General features: G+C 39.7%; 1 protein-coding gene across 1 annotated transcript in view; it reads right to left on the bottom strand.

Annotated features, from left to right (window-relative positions):
• The window catches only part of LOC122794689, a 149,142-nt gene that overhangs the window by 112,314 nt on the left and 13,779 nt on the right, over positions 1-23,049 (bottom strand). Inside the window, exon 2 of the mRNA XM_044063318.1 lies at positions 3,669-3,959. Coding sequence (XP_043919253.1) covers positions 3,669-3,959 — 291 coding nt within the window. The remainder of the gene's footprint in view (positions 1-3,668; positions 3,960-23,049) is intronic.

Raw genomic sequence — 23,049 nt, 5'->3', positions numbered from 1 at the left:
TACTAACGTAACATGACCTAGTGGTGCTTCCTCCTTCCTTACAGCACCCCTGTACTGCACTTCTAGATAGGTCACCCAGTTGTAAAACATTGCATGTACACAATAAACAATACATTGAACAGTTGACTAACATAACGCAGAGCATAACTTGATGTGATTGCCTTGATGCGGTAGCTGCTTTCTAAAAGTGCGCCTATTATTAGCATTCTTGTAATGAAGAGCGTAACTTAATGTCACATCTGTCTTGTTAATGTGTGCCTTGTGAAAGTGTAAGGTGAGCTGCTAAGACATATTCTTGCCGTAAATTATATGCTTGAGAAACTCAGGAGGGAAGTGAGTCTGTCATTTTATTTGCTACAACCTGTATCAGTGTGCCAGTCTTCCTTGTTCCTTTCTAGGTTAGTTTCTCATAGTGACAAGTCAGGCCCATTCTATCCACCCTTATTTCTTTCTCATTGTCTGAAATGTTGTCTAAGGCTAGAATTCTGTTATGCCGTATGGTGCCCTATAGTCTTGTCAAGGGATGTGAACAGTTAGTGATTAAATTGGTAAGTGGTCCCTTTGAGAGACTATGGGTTTTCATCATCATGGGCAATTTCCATTCCACCACTGGTGATTGGAGCAGGTTACAAATACTGCCCATTGTATTAGTGGAAGTTACAGTACCTCCTGTATGGCCTTTCCTCTCCCTGACCAACTATGCTTCAGCTTCTCTCAGATAACTGAATGCTAGAGATAGGGTCTGTTTATGTACCTGTATGGAGGCAGGAAATCTCAGTTGGACAATATCTCCTTGTTCCCTAAGTATTTTAGAGCAGTATCAAAGTCCTCTGTTCACTGAAGAGGGAGGCACTGTAATACGGAACAATGTGGGCAATTTTTTACTTTCTTGTTCTTTCCTGTCCAAACTCTCCAGTGATTTGTAGCACCTCTTCCCTATTGAAGTATATACAGTCTCTTGAGAGGTTGTTTGGCATATCTATGATAACCTGGTGAACTCTTTCTATTATCAACGGACAGCCTCACCTGAGTAATAATGTTAGCTCATGCTGGATGAAAGAAATAGGATCTCCTCCATCAGTTTCAGACAGCCCAGTTAGCCAATCATTGTTCCATCAAGCTTATTTTCCATATTGTCAACCTTTGCCTCCAATTTTTTGACAATCCGCAATGTTATTTGGTTGCTGGGAATGAACGTTGTATGTTCTGTTGTTCAAGTGGGTCTTTATGATGCTGTTCGAATTTCTAATGAGTGGCAGCAACTTCCACCTTTGTTTCTTCTCCAGACAATTTTAACCTTTGTAAGCCACTTTTTATATCCCAGAGCAGATCAGCTAATTCCATTAGTCAGCTGTGAAGGGTCACTATATCGGAGGGTACTTTCCTGCTACTGCCAGCACTTTTAGTTTTTTTTTTTTCTTTTGCTTCATTTCCCTTTCTCCAGCCATTCTTTATGGGACATAATATTAGCTATATAATATGCACTGATGTTGAATTAGCTTCAAAATCAACTTAACTAAGCCAATGCTGGCATACACAGCTGATTTTATAAGACTGGGATGGCTGGCTTTAAAAATTATATTAAAAAGAAAAACAACTCTCATGGTGTGATTACAAGTGTATGTTGCTTTGGGCATGTCCTCAAGCATGCCCTCATAAATATCAGTGATTTCTGAACAGTTACTATATTGTGTCATCTGTGTTTTTTTTTTTTTTCTTTTACTTACTTTAATGAAATCTTAGATGTTTCCAACTCCACCCTGTGATAGCATGGGAACTTCCGTTGTTATTCTCCTTGCTTTGTTTTTTCCTCCTTTTGATTCCCTTCTTAGGCCACTTCCGTAAGTTATAGGTAGTTGTTTGTCCAACTACATACAAATATTAATTATGCACTATACTTTCCCTGCAACAAAAATTGTAACCAAAAACAAGAAAGCAGCAAATATTGCATTCCCACTTGTACTATTTAAGCAATAACCGATGACGTGGTGTGGTATATTGAAGATTTACCCATGGTTGGTGTGGTTTAATGATGGGGGTGAAGCCCGAGTGATTAAATAAAGCCAACCTTGGGTAAATTTCAATATGCCACAACCACGTAGTCAGTTATTGCTATTATACAATGACATTATTTAAAAAAAAAAAGACTTACTTTTCTTAAATAATGTCTTTGTATAAAGGCGCATTACTGTTCTTCTGCCGGTGGTGGTATAATACTGCTTCCTTGTGTTGATCTACTGCGCATGCATATGGGACTTGCATTCCCACACATACCCAGTGCATCAATGCTTTGAAATGGAAGCAACAGAGAAAAGAAAGACTCCATTGCTCCGTTTTTTCCTTTTTTTTTTTTTATATTTATTAAATAAAAAGGTTTTGGACACTTTACAACAACAGAAAAATGTCCGGGCAACCAGACTTTTTCTGTTGGTATATTGTGGGATTTACAATGGGCACGCTGGTCAATCAGCGTACACGTTTTGGAATATTAATGGGGGGGGTCATTGTATAATAAGCTGTATTGAATATTTCTTCTTCTTTCTATGCTATATCATAAATCTTAGCAACATCTGTGAAGGCTATGTATACAAAACTTTTAAACACTGAGTCAAGTAAAGTGTATTGTTCAATTATTTGATTCAGTGCTATGAATTTTCTTTCACAGCATTCTCTTCAGATGGGACTACTATGTTAGACCGGCAGTCCACAACACCGACACCACAAGAACGAAACCACAAAAACACAAAAGTTCACATGCCCGACAAACCGCAATGCCGACAGTTAACAAAATAAAATGTTCGCTGTTCCACACAACACACACACAACACAAGCACACCAACAACCTAAAAACCTACACTACATCTTACACACAACTATCTATGCACTAACCTTAACCCAAACCCTAACCCTAAGATCTGTCACTATCGCACACTTACCTTACCTGCACCCTAACCCTAACTCACTTAATCCACCCCTAACCCTCAAGTCCTTCACTATCGCACACTTACCTTACCCGCACCCTAACTCTAACTCACTTAATCCGCCCCTAACCCTCAAGTCCCTCACTATCGAACACTTACCTTACCTGCACCCTAACCATAAGTCCCTCACTATCGCACACTTATCTTACACGCACCCTAACCCTAAATCCCTCACTATCGCACACACACCTTACACGCACCCTAACCCTAAATCCCTCACTATCACACACTTACATAGTCACGCTCACATTTCCCATGTCGGTGTTTCCACTGTCGGGATTCCGAGTTGTCGGTTAACTGCTCCGTCAGTCTTCTGTCGTCAGTGATGTCAGTGTCGATCTTCCCAGCTTTCGTTCTAATGTAGGGAACCCCATCAGATACATTTACAAAAGTCCTTTTTTCCTTGGTTATATCCAGATACGGCATTTCTTCTTCATTCTCTTGGTTCTTTGCCTTCACATCATCTTCCATTTATTTTTCCATTGCATGTTCCCATTATTTGAACTGTGTAATGTTAGCATTAGCGGCACTTTCGGAAATTGACTAATTACTCTTTAACTGTTAACAATACTATTGACTAGCTATCAAATGTACAAAATAATTTGGAACACATTAAAAAGAACATGCAATCTTTATTGTTTTCATCATTATCAGTTCTTAAATGACTGAATTCATATTATTACTTACCAATGCAGTATGGATATGAACTCCATCCAGAAGGAGTGCATTGGATATGTGATTCACCTTCCAGAACATATAATCGTTTGCATCTTATTGAACAATACTGTCCTTCATACGTGGATTCGCATTCTGCATAGCCATTTGGAATTACAGGTGCATCACATTTATTTCTACATCGCAGTGCCATGTTGCACATTTTACTTGTTTTCCGAAAACGACAACCACTATTACAGCTGTAAGCATACTCAGTGTGAAACTGATACCCATTGTAAATAAGTGAGGACGTCCAGTCAGTCCCTAAAATTGAAATACAAACACAAATTAAACACTACATTTCAAACCAAAATAATTTTAATGTTTTGCTAGTGTGTTTGTATTCTATAATGGAAACTTACAACCTGCTGTAAGTGCATCTGTGACTTTTGAATTCTAGCTATGAAGATTTGTCATACCTGGCTCTTCATAATACTTTATTTTGCATTTCTTGTTTCTCAGCACTTCAACATCAGTTTATCTACCTGAGCAAATGAAGTCTTCAGACTGACTGCATTCAAATCCTCTGATAATTTGCTATGTATAAGATAATGCCAATTCTGATTGTTAGACTGCATACTGTATGACAATGGTTTAAAACAGAAAAAGTCTCTGATGACAGAAGAAGCTGGAATGACACAATGAACTTTAATGTTGTAATTTGTTCATAGGTTCATAGGTTCATAGGTTCATACTAGGCTATCTGCCCTAGGGCATTTATAAGCCTAGCCAGAGTGTATTTGGCTTTCGCAACCCATTTTAAATTAATTTTTCTATGCCCTTTTTCAAGATTAGTATACTGTGCCTCTGTCTAAAAGTAACACAGAAGTGATACCCGGGGTAAACCTACAATCCCCCATCCACTCATCAAGATTCCTCTTGAAGAGAGTCAATGAGGGACTCTGCCTAACCTGGACTGGGATTTTATTCCAGAGTGAAGGGAGCCTCTGGGTTATGAATCTGTCCCTCCAGTATGTCCTATTTATTTCGGTGCTGAGGTTCAAGTCTCTCGAGCGCGTAGCTCGATGGGATTTGGATTTTCTGAGGTGCAGCATGTCCATTAATTCTGGGTTGGACATGGCTTTATACATCAGGCACAGATCGCCTCTCAGCAGGCAGTATGCCACTGAGTAGAGCTGGAGTTTCTTTAACCAGGCAGCATATGGCATCTGTTTGAGCCCTTTGATCCTCTTGGAGAGGTACTTTTGGGGTCTTTCCAGTTGCTGCAGGTGTCTGGTAAGGTACATCCCAAAAGGGGCATTGTACTCAATTATGGGCCTGATGAGGGATGAGTAAAGAGGCACAATGACTTCCCCTGATCTAGATGTGAATCCCTTCATGATTAGGTGGGCTATATAAAATGTTTTTCTAACCACTTTGGCCACGTGGTTGTCAAATGAGAGATTGCTATCAACTTGGGTCCCCAGGTCCCTAATTACTTCTTCTGTACTTAATGGATTACCACCTATGTGGTAATTTGTGGGCACTTTGTTTTTGCCAAAGGGGATGACTATACACTTTTTGGCATTTAGCTTGAGGCCATGGCTCTGGCACCAGTTGTCTGTTTCTATGAAGCCCTTTTGGAGGATGCTTGTGTTGGCTGGAGAGTCGATTATAGCGCCCAATTTGTAGTCATCTGCAAACTTGGTCAGCCACAGTCCTTCCATGTTGGCCTGTACCTCCGAGAAATTTATACCAAACAGGAGAGGTCCCAGGACTGAGCCTTGTGGGATGCCACTTGTAACTGGTTTGGAGTCTGACATGGCTCCAGCAATTCTAACCATGTGGGTTCTGTCCTTGAGCCAGTTTGCAACCCATCTAGTGACATAGGGGTTTATATTTAAGCTGGTGAGCTTATCTATAATGCCCGAGTGGGGTATTGTATCGAAGGCTTTTGCGAGGTCCAGGTAGGCTGTGTGGACCACCTTCCCCTCGTCAATGGCCTTGGTGACTGTTTCAAAGAAATCGACCAGGTTTAAGAGGCAGGATCTGCCCTTAACAAAGCCGAACTGGGTAGGATCCAGTGTTTGTAGGTCCCCAATGTCATTTTTATGAGGTCCATGATGATCCTTTCCATAGCTTTGCAGACCAAGCTAGTCAGGCTTATGGGGCGATAGTTTCCAGGATCCGTTGAGGCACCACCTTTGTGGAGAGGGACCACTGTTGCTGTATGCCACTCTTTGGGTACATATCCTGTGGTAAGGCTGAGATTGAACAGTAGTTTTATGTTTGGGTTTAGCTCTTCTTGGAGTTCATGTAGGACGCAGCCCGGGACACCATCTGGTCCCATTGATGCTGTGTTTTTTGCTTTGGAGAGGGCGGCTCTTACCTGAGCATCTGAGATGTCAGGGGGGCAGCACTCTGCTGGAATAGATATTTGCCTTTTTGGTGGGGAGGGGGGGGGATTTGCACTGAACCTGTCTGCTAGGATGTTGGCAATGTCTGTGAGTTTGGTGTATTTTTTGTCATTTTGGACTAATTCTGAGCATATCTGGGAATTTCCACCCAGGTTCCTAACATAACTAAAGAAAACCTTGTGATTATCCTTAGTGTCCTGTGCAATTTTTCTCTCGAAGCTGGCCTTAGACGATTTTATGAGTGCCCATAGATTTTTGCTAACACTGATCAGAGATGCCTTCCCTTTTTGGGATTTCGCTCTATCATGTAGTAGCTTCCTCCTTCTATTGTATAGTTTGTTTATGGCTGGGGTCCACCAGACAGGACGTCTGCCTTTGGAGGATTGGGTCTTGGTTTTATTTGGGATTGCATGATCCATGCATTCCTGAAGGTGTTCATAGAATGCGTTTATAAAGGATTCTGCGGTCTGGGACGTATTTTCCACAGGCCCGGGGGCTTTGAAGGATTCCACCTCGGTTTTGAGGAATGTAGAATTTGCTTTAGAGAAGTTTTTCACTGTGGTTTTCTGGGCAGGGTGTGGGGTCGGGATGTGAATATCCAGTGAGATTAGTTTATGGTCTGATCTTACCAGTGAGGGATACACTTCTGGTCTGGAGCATAGAGTCCCCATGTTGGTGATGATCAGGTCCAGTATGTTTTCCCCTCTTGTGGGAGTGGTAACAAGTTGTTCCATAGCATTTGAGTTTATAAATTATAGGAACCTTTGAGCTAGGGTGTTGGAGCTAGAGTAATGCTCCCATTCTATGTTTGGGTAGTTGAAGTCACCCAATATAATGGTGTTTGGAGAGACCTTCATATTTTCCAGTGTTCTCAGGAAGGCCGAGTGGGGTTTCTGGGTTTGGGAGGGTGGTCTGTAGCAGGCTATAAACTGAAAGGCAGTTTTACCCACTGTTAGTTGCACATGGATAGTCTCTGATGCTTCGTGCTGTGCCACCAATCTGGAGGTGTGGGTATCTTTGACGAATATTGATACTCCCCCTCCTTTTCTGGTTCGATCCAAGTTTTGGGGCCGAAAAGCATGGTATGAGGTATAACCTGGTAGTGTTGGGGTGCTCCCGGGAGCCTTGAACCAGGTTTCTGTTACTGCACAGATATCGATGTTCTCCATGCTAAGGAGAGTTTCGAGTGCATGCATCTTGAGGTTTAGACTTCTGGCATTGAGTAGCATTACTCTTAGTTTCTTATCCCTTGTGATACCTATGGAGGTGGGTTTGTCTTTTGAGCCTTGCCTAAAAAAGGCACTATGGGGGTAGCAAGAGCCTTTGCCAATATCCGAAAGCCCAGGGGTGACAGGTGCAAGCCGTCTTCTCTTTTATTAATTAGATAGGTAAATCAATCTTTTGTGAACTCTTTTCAGACATAGACTAAATATAAAGGAAAGGGCATGTTAAATATATAAACAATTATAGTCACTATTGAACCAGCTTGCTAAATACCTGCGGAAGCTTGGAGGTGTTTAAGAGAGATGGCAGTGGAGTTTTTAACCAGATTGTTTAATGAAGTCTTGGAAAGTGAGATGATGCCTGAGGAGCGGAAAAGTGTATTGCTACCAATTTTTAAGAATAAAGGTGACATGCAGAGCTGTTGTAACTACAGAGGGATAACATTGATTAGCCACAGCATGAAGTTATGAGGAAGAGTACTGGAAGCTAGGTTAAGAAGGGAGGTGATGATTAGTGATCAGCAGTGTGGTTTTATGCCAGGAAAGAGCACTACACATGTGATGTTTGCTCGGAGGGTGTTGATGGAGAAGTATAGAGAAGGTCAGCAGGTGTTGCATTGTTTTCTTGCGGACTTAGAGAAAGCATATGACAGGGAGCCTAGACAGGAGCTGTGGTATTGTATGATGAAGTGGGGAGTGGCAGAAAAGTATGTAAGAGTGGCACAGGATATGTATGAGTGCAGTTTGACAGTTGTAAGGTCTGAAGTAGGAGTGATGGATCCATTTAAGGTGGAGGTGGGATTGGATCAAGGATCAGCTCTGACCCCTTTCTTATTTGCAATGGTGATGGACAAGTTGACATATGAGATCAGACAGGAGTGCCTGTGGATTATGTTGTTTGTGGATGATATTGTGATCTGTAGTGAGAGTTGGGAAAAGGTTGAGGAGACCCTGGAGAGGTGGGGATATGCTCTATAGAGGAGAGAGAATATATGTGTGTGAATGAGAGGAAGGATAGAGGAATTGTGGGGATGCAAGGAGTAGAGCTGGTGAAGGTGGATGAGTTTAAATACTTGAAATCAACAGTTCATAGCATTTGTGAGTGTGGAAGAGAGGTGAAGAACAGAGTGCAGGCACTGTGGATTGGGTGGAGAAGAGTGTCAGGAGTGATTTGTAACAGACATGTACCAGTAAGAGCAAAAGGGAAGGTCTACAAGATGGTAGTGAGACCAGCTATGTTATATGGGATGAAGACAGTGGCACTGTCAAAAAATAGGAGTCAGAGCTGGAGGTGGCAGAGTTAAAGATGTTAAGATTTGCATTGGGTGTGACAAGGATGGACAAGATTAGAAATGAGTATGTTAGAATGTCAGCTCAGGTTGGATAGTTTGGAGACAAAGCCAGAGAGGTGAGATTGCATTGGTTTGGACATGTGCTGAGGAGGGATGCTGGGTATATTGGGAAAAGGATGCTAAGGATGGAGCTGCCAGGTAACAGGAAAAGAGGAAGACCTAAGATAAGGTTTATGGATGTGGTGAGAGAGGGCATGCAGGTGGTTGGTGTGACAGAGCAAGATGCAGAGGACAGGAAGAAATGTAAACAGATGGTCTGCTGTGGTGACCCCTAAAGAGAGCAGCTGAAAGAGGAGAAGAAGAAGATTGAACCAGCTTGCTGCTGGGATGTGAAACATTTCTGGAAAGGAACCTTACACAGATGCAGCAAAAAATGCAGATTCTAATCTGGCTGTAGCTATTGGTTGTTATTTAATTTCTCTCCCTGAATGTGTCAGGCAGAAAGAAAAGTCTTTCGTACTAAGTGATTTTAAACAAAAATGTGTATATATACACACACATGGAATTTTCTTTTCTTTTCATCTATGACAGCATAGCATGCAGTGGTCTTCAGAAAAGCTTTCATACCCTGATGATGTAAATGTCTAAATTTCAGCAGGGTAGGAGCAGACTATGAAAAGCTATGAAAACCTTCTTAAGTTGATCTCAGTTACAAAGACGCACATTGTATGGAAACAGAAGACTCAGCCCTAATCTTGGCAAAGAAACAGGTAATAATGGGATAGATATGAGAAACAGTTCTGAGGTGACAGGTGCAGGTAATTAGAGAGGTACAGTGTAATACCAACAGCTCAGCATATTTTCAGGTGTTATAGGAGTACAATGATGCCTGTCTGCAAGCACCTGTCTGGGGTTTCAGGTGTCATGAGGAGTATGGTGATGCCTGTCTACAAGCATCTGTCTGGGGTTTTGAGCAAACAGGTAACAGTAGGATACATATGAGAAGATGTTCTGAAGTGACATGTGCAGGAAATTAGAGAGGTACACTGTAATACCAGCAACTCAGCATATTTTCAGGTATTATGAGGAGTACAATGATGCCTGTCTACAAGCACCTGTCTGGAGTTTCAGGTTCATTCAGGAGGACAGTGACACTTGTCTACAAGCACCTGTCTGGGGTTTTGAGATGAAGTTGCAGTCATTTCAGTAATGGATATCAGAATCTGACAGACCTTGTCCCCTACTAAGTGGCAGGAAGGGCTATCACTGCATCTTTAGAAAACATCTAGGAAAAGGCACAGTTGTAGAACCATTGGCCTGAGGCTGGTGTGGTGATGGATGAGATGTGAACTTCTCTTGCCATATCATTGCAATACTCATCTGCTAAACTGGTACAGGAAAAAAAAGAACTATCTAGAGGCATAAACAGATGAAGACCAAGATTTAGTCTGACAGATGAGGAGAGTGGGACAAAGATTTATGTTGTGTCTTTCGGCTTTTCCCGATTAGGGGTCGCCACAGCGGAACTCCGGTCCGCTAATGATTGGCAGTAGATTTTTACATACTGAGTTGCCAGCCCTGATGCACAGCCTTCAACGAAGGTACACCCATTCACGCATGTCTCCACACAGAAGATGCTCTAGCTGAGAATCGAACAGGACAACGTCTTACTGTGAGGTGACAACGCTACCGCAGCACCACCACCGCAGTTGAGACAAGGATTTATGATCTGCTAAAAGACTTCATCTTACAGTTCAATGTCTAACTCCCTGAATGTCTCCATGCAGAATAATAAACTCTAATCAAGTCAACTAAGTACACACAACACTCATGTGCCACCCATACAAAGATGCACTTCACCAGAGGGAGCTACCTGATTAATAAACAGCTAGGAAAGTCCAGCAACTTCAACACCCAATTAGGATTGCCACTTTTTCAGATTTATAAAGTGTGACATGTTGGGTATGGCAAACAGAAGACAATGCAGTGAGTGTGGCCAAGTCTGTTATTCAAAACCAGTGGAGAAAATAGCTATACTAAGCTGGGTATGGGAGATAGTTATCCCAGCAGAAGACATATTGTTCTGGATACCCTGTGATGAATTTAAGGGCTTTTTCAAAGACATGTGACTCACGTATGCAATGTGCTCCTTTTAGGTGGATGTTTGATAAGTATTAAATTTTAATGTTCATATTTTGCACTAAACAATGTACCATTTTTTAATAATGTGGATTACAGCATTTATAATGTGCAGCAAAGCTGGAAATCAGCATTGACCCAAATGGAAACGTACATTGCAATATAATTAAGAGAAGTTTTGAAGAGTACTGTCATTGCACTGCAACTTTTATTTTCATTCTTGAATTTGTTAACCATCTGGGTAAGCTGGGCCCAAGATCCTTGATCCTTTTCAAATATCAAAGTAACAGCACTTTAGAATGTTCCGACTGAGCATTAGGAGCAGAAACAAAAAAACACCTCAGTTATCTGTTACACTAGGAAAGAGAGTTATGTCTTTCTGTCTGACAGAGTGGCTGATAAACACTGGTTGACATACAGCTGCCAGGTAATATCACTATTAATATCTGTGCTACATACATTAATATGCACATCTGTCATCCGCAGTCACAGAGGTTTTCAGCTCATATCAAAAATGATCCTACTAAGGCAACAAAACTTGAATTGTTGGCGGCAAGTCCCAAACTAAGATTTTTACGCAATATACTGAAATGATTTACCCATGTGGCAGTCCAGACCTAGCAACTGGCTAGCAATAACACTGAGTTTTATTAGTCTTTAATTCACACCTCAAATGTAACTGAACATTCAAAATTCACAAGCAATATTTTTTTCATAACAAAATTACATTTTTAGTTATACATCTGCTTCTTCCAAGACAGCGTACCTGTTGAGAAAAAAATAATAGTAGTACTTTTCTGAAAGGTTGGCATCTTCTTTGTCATACAAAACGTTATTTACTGAAACACTTAGCACTAGCAGAATCGGTGAGTTCAAGCAATTAGTTCTCCTGTTGGGAGAAGCTCTTCATGAAATACACATGCCAATTCACAAGAAAATAAAAATACTTATTATTGATGTTGGAAAAATGGACATAACCAAGCCATCATAGTGAATCTTGCAAAAGAATTAATTTCAAAATACTGAACAGTTTTTGTAGCTGAAAACAGAATACAGAACAACTGCTATAAACATAGCTGTGAGTTGGGCCAAATTCAGAAATCTTTATCACATCATGTGGTCATACACAGGATGTGTGCAATACTCAAAATCAGGCTACATGATGTGGCTAGACCAAATAACATGGTCGGCTGCAGCGTATGCTAATGGCTACAAAATGAGGTGCTATGTATGATAATGAGGCTAAAGAAGATGGCGGTGCAATTCAGAAATGATTAAATGCTGTGTTAAGGAGCTGTGCTTGCACAAAATTTGAAATCAGCTCATGTGGATATAAGGTGCCATAACCAAATTTTCCCTAATCAGTGTATTGCATTGCCCCTAAAAAAGGCTATTGTCCTAGTGAGATTAACTCTGTCAACAAAATATAAATAAATAAAAACTTAATAAACACTGCCATATAAACATGTTCAAGCTGAGTAAATTGTAGAATAATGTTAGGGGATACCACAGCCATAGTATATGTGTATCTAAAGAAGGCTCTCATTGCAGCTGCAATGCTCATTGGTGTGCATTTTTCATGGTTCTGAGCTTACCATTTCATGATCTTCATGACACTGACATTGCAGACTGGCACCGTATTCACAGTGGTACTATCCAGCAAATCATGGAAATGACATTGTTTGCAGTCCCATGGGATTCTTGTAGTACCTATCCTAGTAGATACTAAGACATGTATAGCTTTACATATATTAGGTGCAGGTACCTTTCAGTGATCTGCTGGGGACACAGAGGAGGGTATCATAGGCCTCTGTCTTGAGAATACTTGCTCAATTTCTCAATACCATACCTCACCATATGGAGAAGCATATGCAGTCCCCATATACCTCAGAGGTGAGAGTCAACTCCATGAAGGATTTCTATAATCAACAGGCTGAAGAATATACTTCCCTCTGTTATGTCACATAATCAGTTAGGTTTTATGGTACACAGGCAAACAAGTGATAACACTCTGTTACTAGACACAGCTATCAGATTACTAAAAACAGATAAACATCCCAAATACATTATTGCCGCAGATGCTAGTAAAGCTTTTGACAGAGTAAATTTAAACTTTTTATTTAATGTTATGCCTTTATTTGGTTTTCCTAAAGAATTTATTAATAAAGTTAAGGTTTTATATCAGATGGCCTCAACTTCCATTCAGATTAACAATAATAAGACAAAACCTATCCCCATTTCAAATGGCATGAGACAAGGGTGTCCACTTTCTCCTTACCTCTTTAATTTATACCTAGAACCCCTACTTCTTTATATATCACAGAAATCTTTTCTACACATTCCAAAAGTATTAGGTTCATAGGTTCATAGGTTTATACTAGGCTATCTGCCCTAAGGCATTTATAAGCCTAGCCCAAATTTTTGTGGCTTACGCCACCCCTTATATGAAAAAATACTGTGCCCATTAGTTTGTTGTGCCTCTGTCCAGCAGTGACACAGAGATGATTCCCGGGGAAAACCTACGATCTCCCATCCACAGGTCAAGATGTATTTAAATACTAACATTATATATTCAGCACTTGCTGACAAATTAAATATATACTTACAACTCCCCACAACAGATATTCTTAAAATACTGACAGCCATTGAAAAATTCTCAGAGATTTCAAATTATAAATTAAATCCAAACAAATCCCAACTGTTCCCACTAAATCCCATAGGACATATGCACTTTTACTTCCTGGAGAGCAAAATAAAGATAACGTATCAACTAAAATACTTGGGGGTAATATATTCTCCCAATTTTAGTGAAATTATTAAAAATAACTTAACCCATACCTGGAATACTATTGAAAATGATATGAACAGATGGAAAAATATCAATATGTCTTTGTTATCAAAAAGCAGCATCGTTAAGATGAACATGCTACCAAGAATTCTTTTTCAAATGAACGCTACCTTCACAATTATACCTCAAACATTTTTATAGTCATGGAAAGAAGTATATACAGATTGATTTGGTATCCTAAATCTACTAGAATCAAATATGTAAAGCTTATACTTCCTAAATCTAAAGGTGGGTTAGGGTTACCTGATTTTAAATTATACTACAGTATTATCCAGGCATATAGACTATGTCAAATCTTAAATTATGAATCAAACACAAATGTATGGTCCCCCTTTTGGTCTAGAATTTGGCATGAACAAATTAAGACACTCGGGTGCAATTCTAGGGCTCTCCTATTCTTAAACTTAAACCAAAACTCTGTTTATGTTAAGAATTTACATCCACTTATTAAACAAATGGTTTTAACGACTCAAAAGCTCTTTTCATCTGTACAGTTATTAAATGCCCTCCTTCTACTGCAACCTATACACCTTAATCCTAATTTGCTACTAAATAATAAATTGATAAACTTGCAAGAGTATCCCTTAATAAGAGATATTACAGTATGGGAAATTTATAAATGGAAGGAATGTGATATTACACAATTACGAGAGCAATTAAATCTCCCAAACAAATACTTCATTATTATGAACTCACTCAAATACCTTGTAAATACTAAATTTCATACTGAAAATTTTGATAAACAAGATACTAGTTTGTCCCAGTTAATTCTAAAAACTCTAACTACAAGGGGAAAACAATCTCTAGAGTCTATAAACTTAGAAATGATATAAAACATCAGAATTGTACTTTATTCTCCTCATACTGGCAGAAGAAAAACCCACAAATTACTGAACAAAATAAAAAAGATGCAAAATCAAAAACACGCTCAAATTCAGCCCATTCAAAAAGTTATTCTACACCCAACTTATGATTAACAATAATGCATACTTTATCCCTCAAAAAATTAGTAAATTTAATAACAAATACTCACCTGAATGTCCTCACTGAAAGAAACAACCAGCAGAAATTCTACATGTTATGTGGGAATGTAATAAAGTTCATAACTAATGGTGTTCACTAAAGCAAGGCTAGAGAAAATGGGCTACCAAAAAAGTACTTTATCCTGGGAAACAGTTATACTGCACATAAATATGAACAATCTTCCCAGAATCTTACAGCATGTCCTCGCCACCATATGTTCTCTAATCAAATTCTATATTACAAAGAATTGGACTATTGCAACCCCACTCACATGGGAAGGTTTTAGAAATGTAGCAATCAAATACATTGCCTCCCACAAGCTACTATATGTTACTAAGAAATGTAAATATTACCAAGAGTATTGGGAATACTTATTAGATTTCATTCTCAAGAGGTAAACATATTAAATCTAAAAGTGTAATATGGAATATATGTAAGGCAATCAATAGAACCTTTTTAACATTATTTTATAAATATTTGTGTAGATAAGTTGATTAAAAAATGGCATACCCTACATAAAGAGGTTTTAGTTTGACTTTCCCTAGTATATGTAATAAACAACTAATGGTACTGTTTTATTTTTCTTATCACTGCAAAATATGTGGTTAGTACAAACACTGGATTTTTGAAGTGACTTCTTTGTATATATTGTATATAGAATGTTATGTTTTGTTGTATGTTGTGTGTGTATCTTATTGTATAATGTCTTATATGTTGTAACCTAAAAAAACTGCAATAAAGAATTTTTTGAAAAAAAAAAGGATTTCTATGATACAGCTCATTTTCCTAAGGAACTGTTGGCTGTAGACTGTACCCACATTGAAATAAAAGTCTCAGCTGGTGAACTGGGAAAGAGGTACATGAACTGCAAAAGGTATCATCCTGTCACCTGCCAGGTGGTCTGTAATGCATGGAGTATAATCTACAATGTGTGAGGCTAGACTCGCACATAAAGACACAAAAAGCAGCAAACAGGTTGTCAGTGACACACACATCACTCACTGCACCACAAAGGACCATACATATAGACCCACATATGCAGAGGTGCTCATATGTAACTTACTCAAAACTCAAAGGCCTCTCAAGTGCAGTCTTCAAAAGTCCCACATGCACACAAACAAGACAATTCCCATCACAGCACATAAAGCCACATCTCAATGTATCTCAGCTACCAAGTCCATAAGGTAAAATACTCCACAATGTAATATTTTTGTCATAGGCAACTCCGTTGTGAAACACACTGATGTCCCTCTTACTATGCTGGATAAGGAGTAGCTTACAGTTAGTTGGCCTGTCATAGTCCATGTGGTTGTGAATAACCTGAGAGAGACCTCCTTGGATTATATTAAGAGAGACATGATTGAGCTGTCAGAATATGTGTCACATGCAGATATGAGCCTAACACTGAGCAGCATTCTACTGTCTCCAAGGATGATGCCACAATACCAGCAGAAAGTGATTGAGTTTAATAATTAGCTTAGGTACTGGTGTCATTCCAAAGGGGTCCAATACTTGTCAGCCTGGGAGGACATGGTTGACAGGCCACGCTGCTTTGCCAGGGATGGTCTTCACCTGTCACCACTAAGCTTTCTGATATTGGCCAAAACATCATCCAGCCCTATATTGCATATTTTAAGCATTGCCAAACAGACAAACCTTCCAACATAACAAAAGTAACTCAGGACAAGCTAAAGCTGTTACCAATCAGTGCTAGGAGTTTCAACAAGAAACTGCATTCCCTAGATGTTGTCCTCACCCTGGAGAATGCGGACATCTGTGCGGTTATTGAAACATGTTTCAATCACATGGAAGGCACTTTGATAGTGCATGGCTATAAAACCATTTGTACATTCCGACCACCCACTGAATATGAAAGAACAAAAAGCAGGTGTGTATCGATCTAAATAAAGGATACATATTCCTCCAGGCTTGTCAAACAATATGTTAACAAATGTAAAATAAATAAATAAAAATAAATATGATGTGTTTGAGCTACTCCATGTCAAACTAACCATGGAAAAAATCCATTACCATATTTTTTTGCTAGCTACAGGTTCCCCTTCATGAGCCAGGAAAGCCCTACATCATACAGGTAGTTACTAGAATCACTCACCATCCAGCCCAATACAATATTCATGAGTGATTTTAACTACCCCTCAATTAATTCTGAGGCATACACAGCCACTAACATGCAGGCCCAAGCACTTCTTTACTTTGTAAATTCAAATGCCCTGGAGCAGCTAGTCTGCACTACCACTAAGGGAACAAATCTCCTAGACCTGGTACTCACAAATATGGGAGAGCACTGCACCATCCAAATGTGATGCCCTCACTTATAAAATCAGATCACAAAGTGATCTTCCCTGATCTAAATGCAAAATTAGTCCCCCCCACCTAACCCAAAAAACTTTAAGAATTTCTGTAAGGTAAATTACCCCCTACTAAGGGGCAGAATAGCTAGTTACCAAGCTGCTACAAATCCAGAAACATAGAAACCTATACAGAGACACAGACAAAGCTCTGTATGACCTTATAAACAACTGCATAGAAAATGCAGCACCAGACCAAAATAAACCCAGGGCAAACTGCAAAAACAAGCCACCCCGGTGGACCCCTGGTATTATTAGGTTGTACAACAAAAGAAAGGAAAGCCTGTCAAGAAGTAAGAGTGAAAGTCTACAACAGAGCAAAAAAACCCTCATTAGTTTAAACAAATGAGACAGAGAACTAGTCAAGTCTCTGAAAGCAGTCGTTGAGGTAAAAATAGCCTCCAAAGGTAAGGATGACCGTAAGGCATTTTTCAATTATGTCTGCAATCTTAAGAGCAATGCCCAACAATGTGTGGAATTAGTTGTTTGGCATCACTTATACTCAGTTGACTGACAAATTCAGCTTAAATTACACCTCCCTATCAATCCCAGTCCCCCCCCCAAAAAAAAAATACTCTCTATCACTCTATTACATGCTATCACCAAAAACAGGTTGCCACTGCTTCTCTAAAACTAAAAACATGTATTCAATGGGGCCTGATGATATGTCAAGTTGCCTTTTAAACAGCTTAAATCAGGACTTATCAGGCCCATTAGGATCTTTATTTAACCACAGCCTCCAGGCTGGATTTGTCCTGATAGACTGGAGGACAGCAACAGTCATCACTCTGCTTAAAGGGGGTCCATCTACTGACCTAGGTAAATTCAGACCCATAAGTTTGACTAGTCTAATATATAAGGCTATAGAAAGAATGATCATGGACCTCATAAATAATGTCATAGGAAACCTCCAAACACTGGACCCGGCCCAATTTGGCTTTGGTAAGGGCAGGTCATGCCTACTGAATCTGTTGAATTTCCTTGAGAAAGTCACTAAGGCCATGGATGAGGGTAAAAGAGTACATGACGCCTATCTCAACCTGGCCAAGGCAGTTGACACAATTACCCATTCAGGTATTATAAACAAACTCACAAAACTGGGCATAATCTTTATGAAACCAGATGGATAGCCAATTGGCTCACAGACAGGACAATTGTAGTAAAGTGTTTGAATCCAGATCCAGCAAGAGGCCAGTTTCCAGTGGTGTGAAACAGGGCTCAGTGCTGGGACCACTCCTGTTTGGAATATACTTCTCTGAAGTCAAAGCTAATGTGGAAGGCCTTTGGCTGACAAAGTTTGCCAATGACTGCAAGTTGGGGGCAATCAATGAATCACCCAGTGATATAGGCATCCTTCAAGTGGGTCTAGATCAGACAATGACTGGTGACAGAATCATGGCCTAAAACTAAATGTGAAAAATATGCTTTATCAAACCCTTTGGGAAGCTGAATACCCCTGCAAACTGCAACATCAATAGCACACATGTAAGAGTAGATTCAGAAGTGAGAGATTTTAGTACACAGGTGGATAGTCATCTGAGCTTTGACAGTTGGGTGTCCACAGTATTGAGGAAGTCCTTCCATGTGGCCCAACTAATAAGAAAAGATATGGCATCCAAATCCAAGAAAATTATAGTCCGTTGTAGCCTACCCTCATTAGACCAATAATAGAGTATAATGCATCATTTGGCATGCACTTGACTAGACACTTACAGCAGCTGGAGCAACCTTAGAGGTTCATAGCAAAGAATATACAGGGTGTAAACAACATGTCCTATGGAGATAGACTGAAAGCCCCCTCCCTTTACTCTGTCTCTTACCTACTGTTAAGGGGTGACCTATTCCTGACCTACAAGGCACTCACATATCCAGCCCTGATAGAGCTGCTACACATCCGCAAGTCAAAAAGCATAAGTGTCATTTGATCTAGGGGATCTAAACTTAATCAGTCATTCAAACAAAATATGCTAGACAAATAGATATGCGTCTCAGAGATTGCCCCATCTTTGGAACAAGCTTTCTATTCATGATAAACAGATCCCTTCCCTGGTCCTCTTCAAACACAATTTGGATCAATGGATGGCAAATCACAAACTCACACCTGGGGGTATCACCAATGTCTCTTAGGAACAAGGGCAATCACTAAGATAGTAAATGTATAGGTACAAACCCATGCTATCCTTTTGACCCTAGGGGCCATATATTGAAAACATTGGGTTACATTGGTTAAGCTTGTAAAGACTCTTAAACTGTTAGCCTAGAAATATCTTATGAACCTTTTTTTTTCTTTTTTCTGTATTATTAGTAAGACTGTAGCATTACATGGCCCAGATATTCAATACCATAATTATTAATTGAGTGGACGTGTTTGAATATAAAGTGGCAACTGATTTCTTTGCCTTTCAGCTGTAAGGGAAATATGTATATCTGAGCAGCATGTTTCCCTTGTGTATGTACTTTATTTTTGCACAGCAGTACTGCAGCTCTGATTATAAGCAGCCATTGTTCTGCCTGAATAGCTCATCATGTTAACCCTCTGTCAGTCAAACTACATGTGATGATCACCATTAGTTCAGGTCCAACATGCCTTTATATATACTAACAGTTTTGTTAAATTAGTAAGCATTTTTTGGGACAACTGCATCAGTATTAAGATAGTAAGAGCTTTATTTTTTCATTGTATTTATACTTCTCACCCCACCCCTTTGTAGCTGTCATACATACATTTATTTTATTTGTTTGTTGCTATTTAATTTGCTGTTATATGCAACAAAGATGTGCACTCAGCCCACTAGCAATTCTAGTCAGTGCCCATAGATGGCAGCAGCTTCACCACCAAAAGAAGCAGTCTGTGCATCTGCCTCCCATATAGTCACACTTGCCACCAGATCTCCTGCTCTATCCACACCACCTGTTCAGGTAGTCATGCACCAAATGTTGGTACTGTTATACTCACAGTACAAATGTAGGCAATGCCTTTGTCACACATCAACAGCTAGCAGAAACTGTGGGAAATATCATAGACAGGAAAGTGAATGACCAAACTGACCAAATAGACAACCTGCTCTGAGTACTGCTGATGTTGCTTCCCTGCCCAGCACTGGTTCCATTTTCTGAGCCAGTACCCAGAGGTAAAAGTATCCAGATTGATACATAATCTCCAACCTAGTCTCAGCACCCACTTCAATCCCCCAAAAGTACAGTTGTATAAGTTGCTATTACCCACAACAGCAGATGCTTGCATTACTCATTGCTGCAGTAGCTTTTATGCTATATGGGTTTTGTTTTGCTCAAGTCACAATAACTGTCTACCTTCCAAAAACTCTGATTCCCTCCCGCACTTCCCCTCTGACTGCTGGCTGGACAACCCTGAAGAGGGAAAATCAGCATTCAGAGTTGCAAATCCTCAGGGCTTTCTTACTCAAAAGTTAAGAATTAGCGTATTCATCCTGAACGATACAAAGAAGAACTAACCAACCAACAGATAACCCAACCAGAAGCTATATACAATACTGCGGGGGGGGGGGGTGGTAAGAACTACCTAAGCAAAGGATAACTTAACCAAAAGCTATATAAAACAATCAGGAGATGGATGGTGGGTGTGGCAAGAACTAGTGATGAAGCAGTGAAAACCAGTCCTTGCAAGTATGGCAAGTGCATGGCTCAAAAGACCAAAACTCATAAGGAAAAATAGGAGCCAGCACAAGTGGTGAGTAAAACAGAAAATACTTTATTCCATTAAACTATTGCAATAAACAGACTGGTATCGGCAAATTAAAGCCTTCATCAGTGTAATGAAAACATCTCTCAGAAGCCCTTATATAGCATAAATTGTCAATGAAACTCTCCTGTTGATAGCCTGGCTATAATTGTTCATTAAGCCCTGGTGGGAACAAACACCCTAGCTTAATGATCCACGTTTTCTCCTTATTATTTAATATATTATGCCATCCAAATTTATTCAGCTTGCTAACACTAATTTTATCAATAATGGTGAATCTAAAGCTAGTAGTTGGATGTACCAGAGAGTGTTTGTGTAAAGCATTACTCACTCTTTTGTGCCTGGTGTCATGTTTAGCAATCCTCAGTCTAACTGGACGTGACGTCTCTCCAACATAAAAGGCTGACCATGAACAGATGGCCAAATATATGACCCATTCAGTACTACAGTTGGCAAAAAACTTAGATTTTAGATCATACCAGTGTTCATACTGCTAAATTGGTTAGTTTTAACTACCCAGGCACAATGTGTGTGATGTCCACATGGAACACAACCATGCAACAAACCCCCTGTCAAAGTGGTATGAACTTCCGACCCTGTTTAATTCGTCCCATATTTATAATGGCTGAAATATGCTCCCAGAGTTTTACCTCTCCAACAGGAGAAAAAAACATCTATCATGAAGTATCTGTGATAGTCAGGTATCAGCCAGAAGTATGTTCCAGTGTTTGTGGATGATATCCAACAATGTATGGGTGTTACGTCCATTAAGTGGTAACTAGTCTAATGTCAGATTGGTTATGTAAAGGTCGTTCCTTGTATACCATTAAATCTTGTCTAGCCATAGAAGAGACCTGTATGATGGCCATAAATATATTCCCAGGTTTATAACCATGGACTCTGAATCTATTGATGAGGTCCTTTCTATGGTGTTCATAAGTGTCAAAATTTGAACAAATGCATTTGATGAGGAGGAACTGCGATTTGGGAATGTTGCATGTGACATGTGGATGGTGGAAACTAGATGCATGCAAAAGTGAATTATACTGGGGGTATTTAAACCTGAGTGTCAAGTGTATTATCCTAGTTCCTGGTTACCAATACATCAAGAAATGTAATTTGATCCCAATCAAAATTGACCATGAATTGGATTCCCCACTTATTTTCGTTAATATACTCCATGAACTCATGTAAATATGCAACATCCGCCTTCCATACCAACCAACAATCATCAACGCAGTGCTGCATGTTGTGGAGATGTTTACACTGATTAGCATGTTGTGCTTATCACAACATTGCTGCACATAGTGGAGATGCGTAAACAGAGTAGCATGTTGTGCTTATCACAACAGTGCTGCACATTGTGGAGACAGGTATACTGATTAGAATGTTGTGCTTATCACAGCACTGCTGCACATTGTGGAGATGGGTATATTGATGAGCACGTTGTTTACACTAATTAGCATTTTTAGCTTATCACAATAGTGCTGCACTTTGTGGAGATGGGTATACTGATTAGCATGTTGTTCTTATAACAACAGTGCTGCAAATTGTGGCTAAGGGTATAGTGATTAGTTGAAAATGTGGATCATTAAGCTAGGGGGTTTGTTCCCACCAGGGCATAATGAACAATTATAGCCAGCCTATCAACAGGAGAGCTTCATTGACAAGTTTGTGTTATATAAGGGCTTTTGAGAAATGTTTTCATTACACTGATGAAGGCTTTAATTTGCTGATACTGGTCTGTTTATTGCCATGTATTAATGGAATAAAGTATTTTCTGTTTTACTCACCACTTGTGCAGGCTCCTAGTTTTCTTTATGACTTGTGGCAAGAACTACCCAACTAAAGGATAACACAACCAAAAGCTATATAAAACAGTCAGGAGGTTGATGGGTGTGGCAAGAATTACCCAAACAAAGGATAACCCAACCAGAACCAATATACAGTAATCAGGAGATGGATGTTGTGGGCAGCTACTGTGGCAATAAGGAATTTGAGCATCTACTGTACACAGCTGTCCTATGTTGATCATTCCAACTGCTGCAAAAGCCTTTAGGCTATTCATCCAGAATCTCATGGAGAATTGTCCTAACAAAGCCTGGTCTGAATCTAGAAAAATAATCACTTTGTAATACCTTGTAAAGTTATATACCAAGGACCAGTTAGTTGCCTGTGGAGCACTTTAAGCGTCCACCATTTTCCAGTATGCCATTGATGAAGACATGGTGCAATAGTCTAGGGCAACCTGCTGAAAATAATCATTTTCAACAAAGTTTGTTCTTTTTTAGTTCCAACATAAAAAATAAATAGCTGATCACTTTTTGTAAATGACTTGGTTCAGTCACATGTCCATGCTATGCAGAATCCCTGGTTTTGAAA

This window comes from Protopterus annectens, chromosome 2.part1 (assembly GCF_019279795.1).
Source record: "Protopterus annectens isolate FY-2018-M chromosome 2.part1, PAN1.0, whole genome shotgun sequence".
In the NCBI taxonomy this organism is placed as follows: domain Eukaryota; kingdom Metazoa; phylum Chordata; order Ceratodontiformes; family Protopteridae; genus Protopterus; species Protopterus annectens.
Note: the sequence above shows the minus strand (reverse complement) of the source record. Positions and strands in the feature narration are given on the sequence as shown.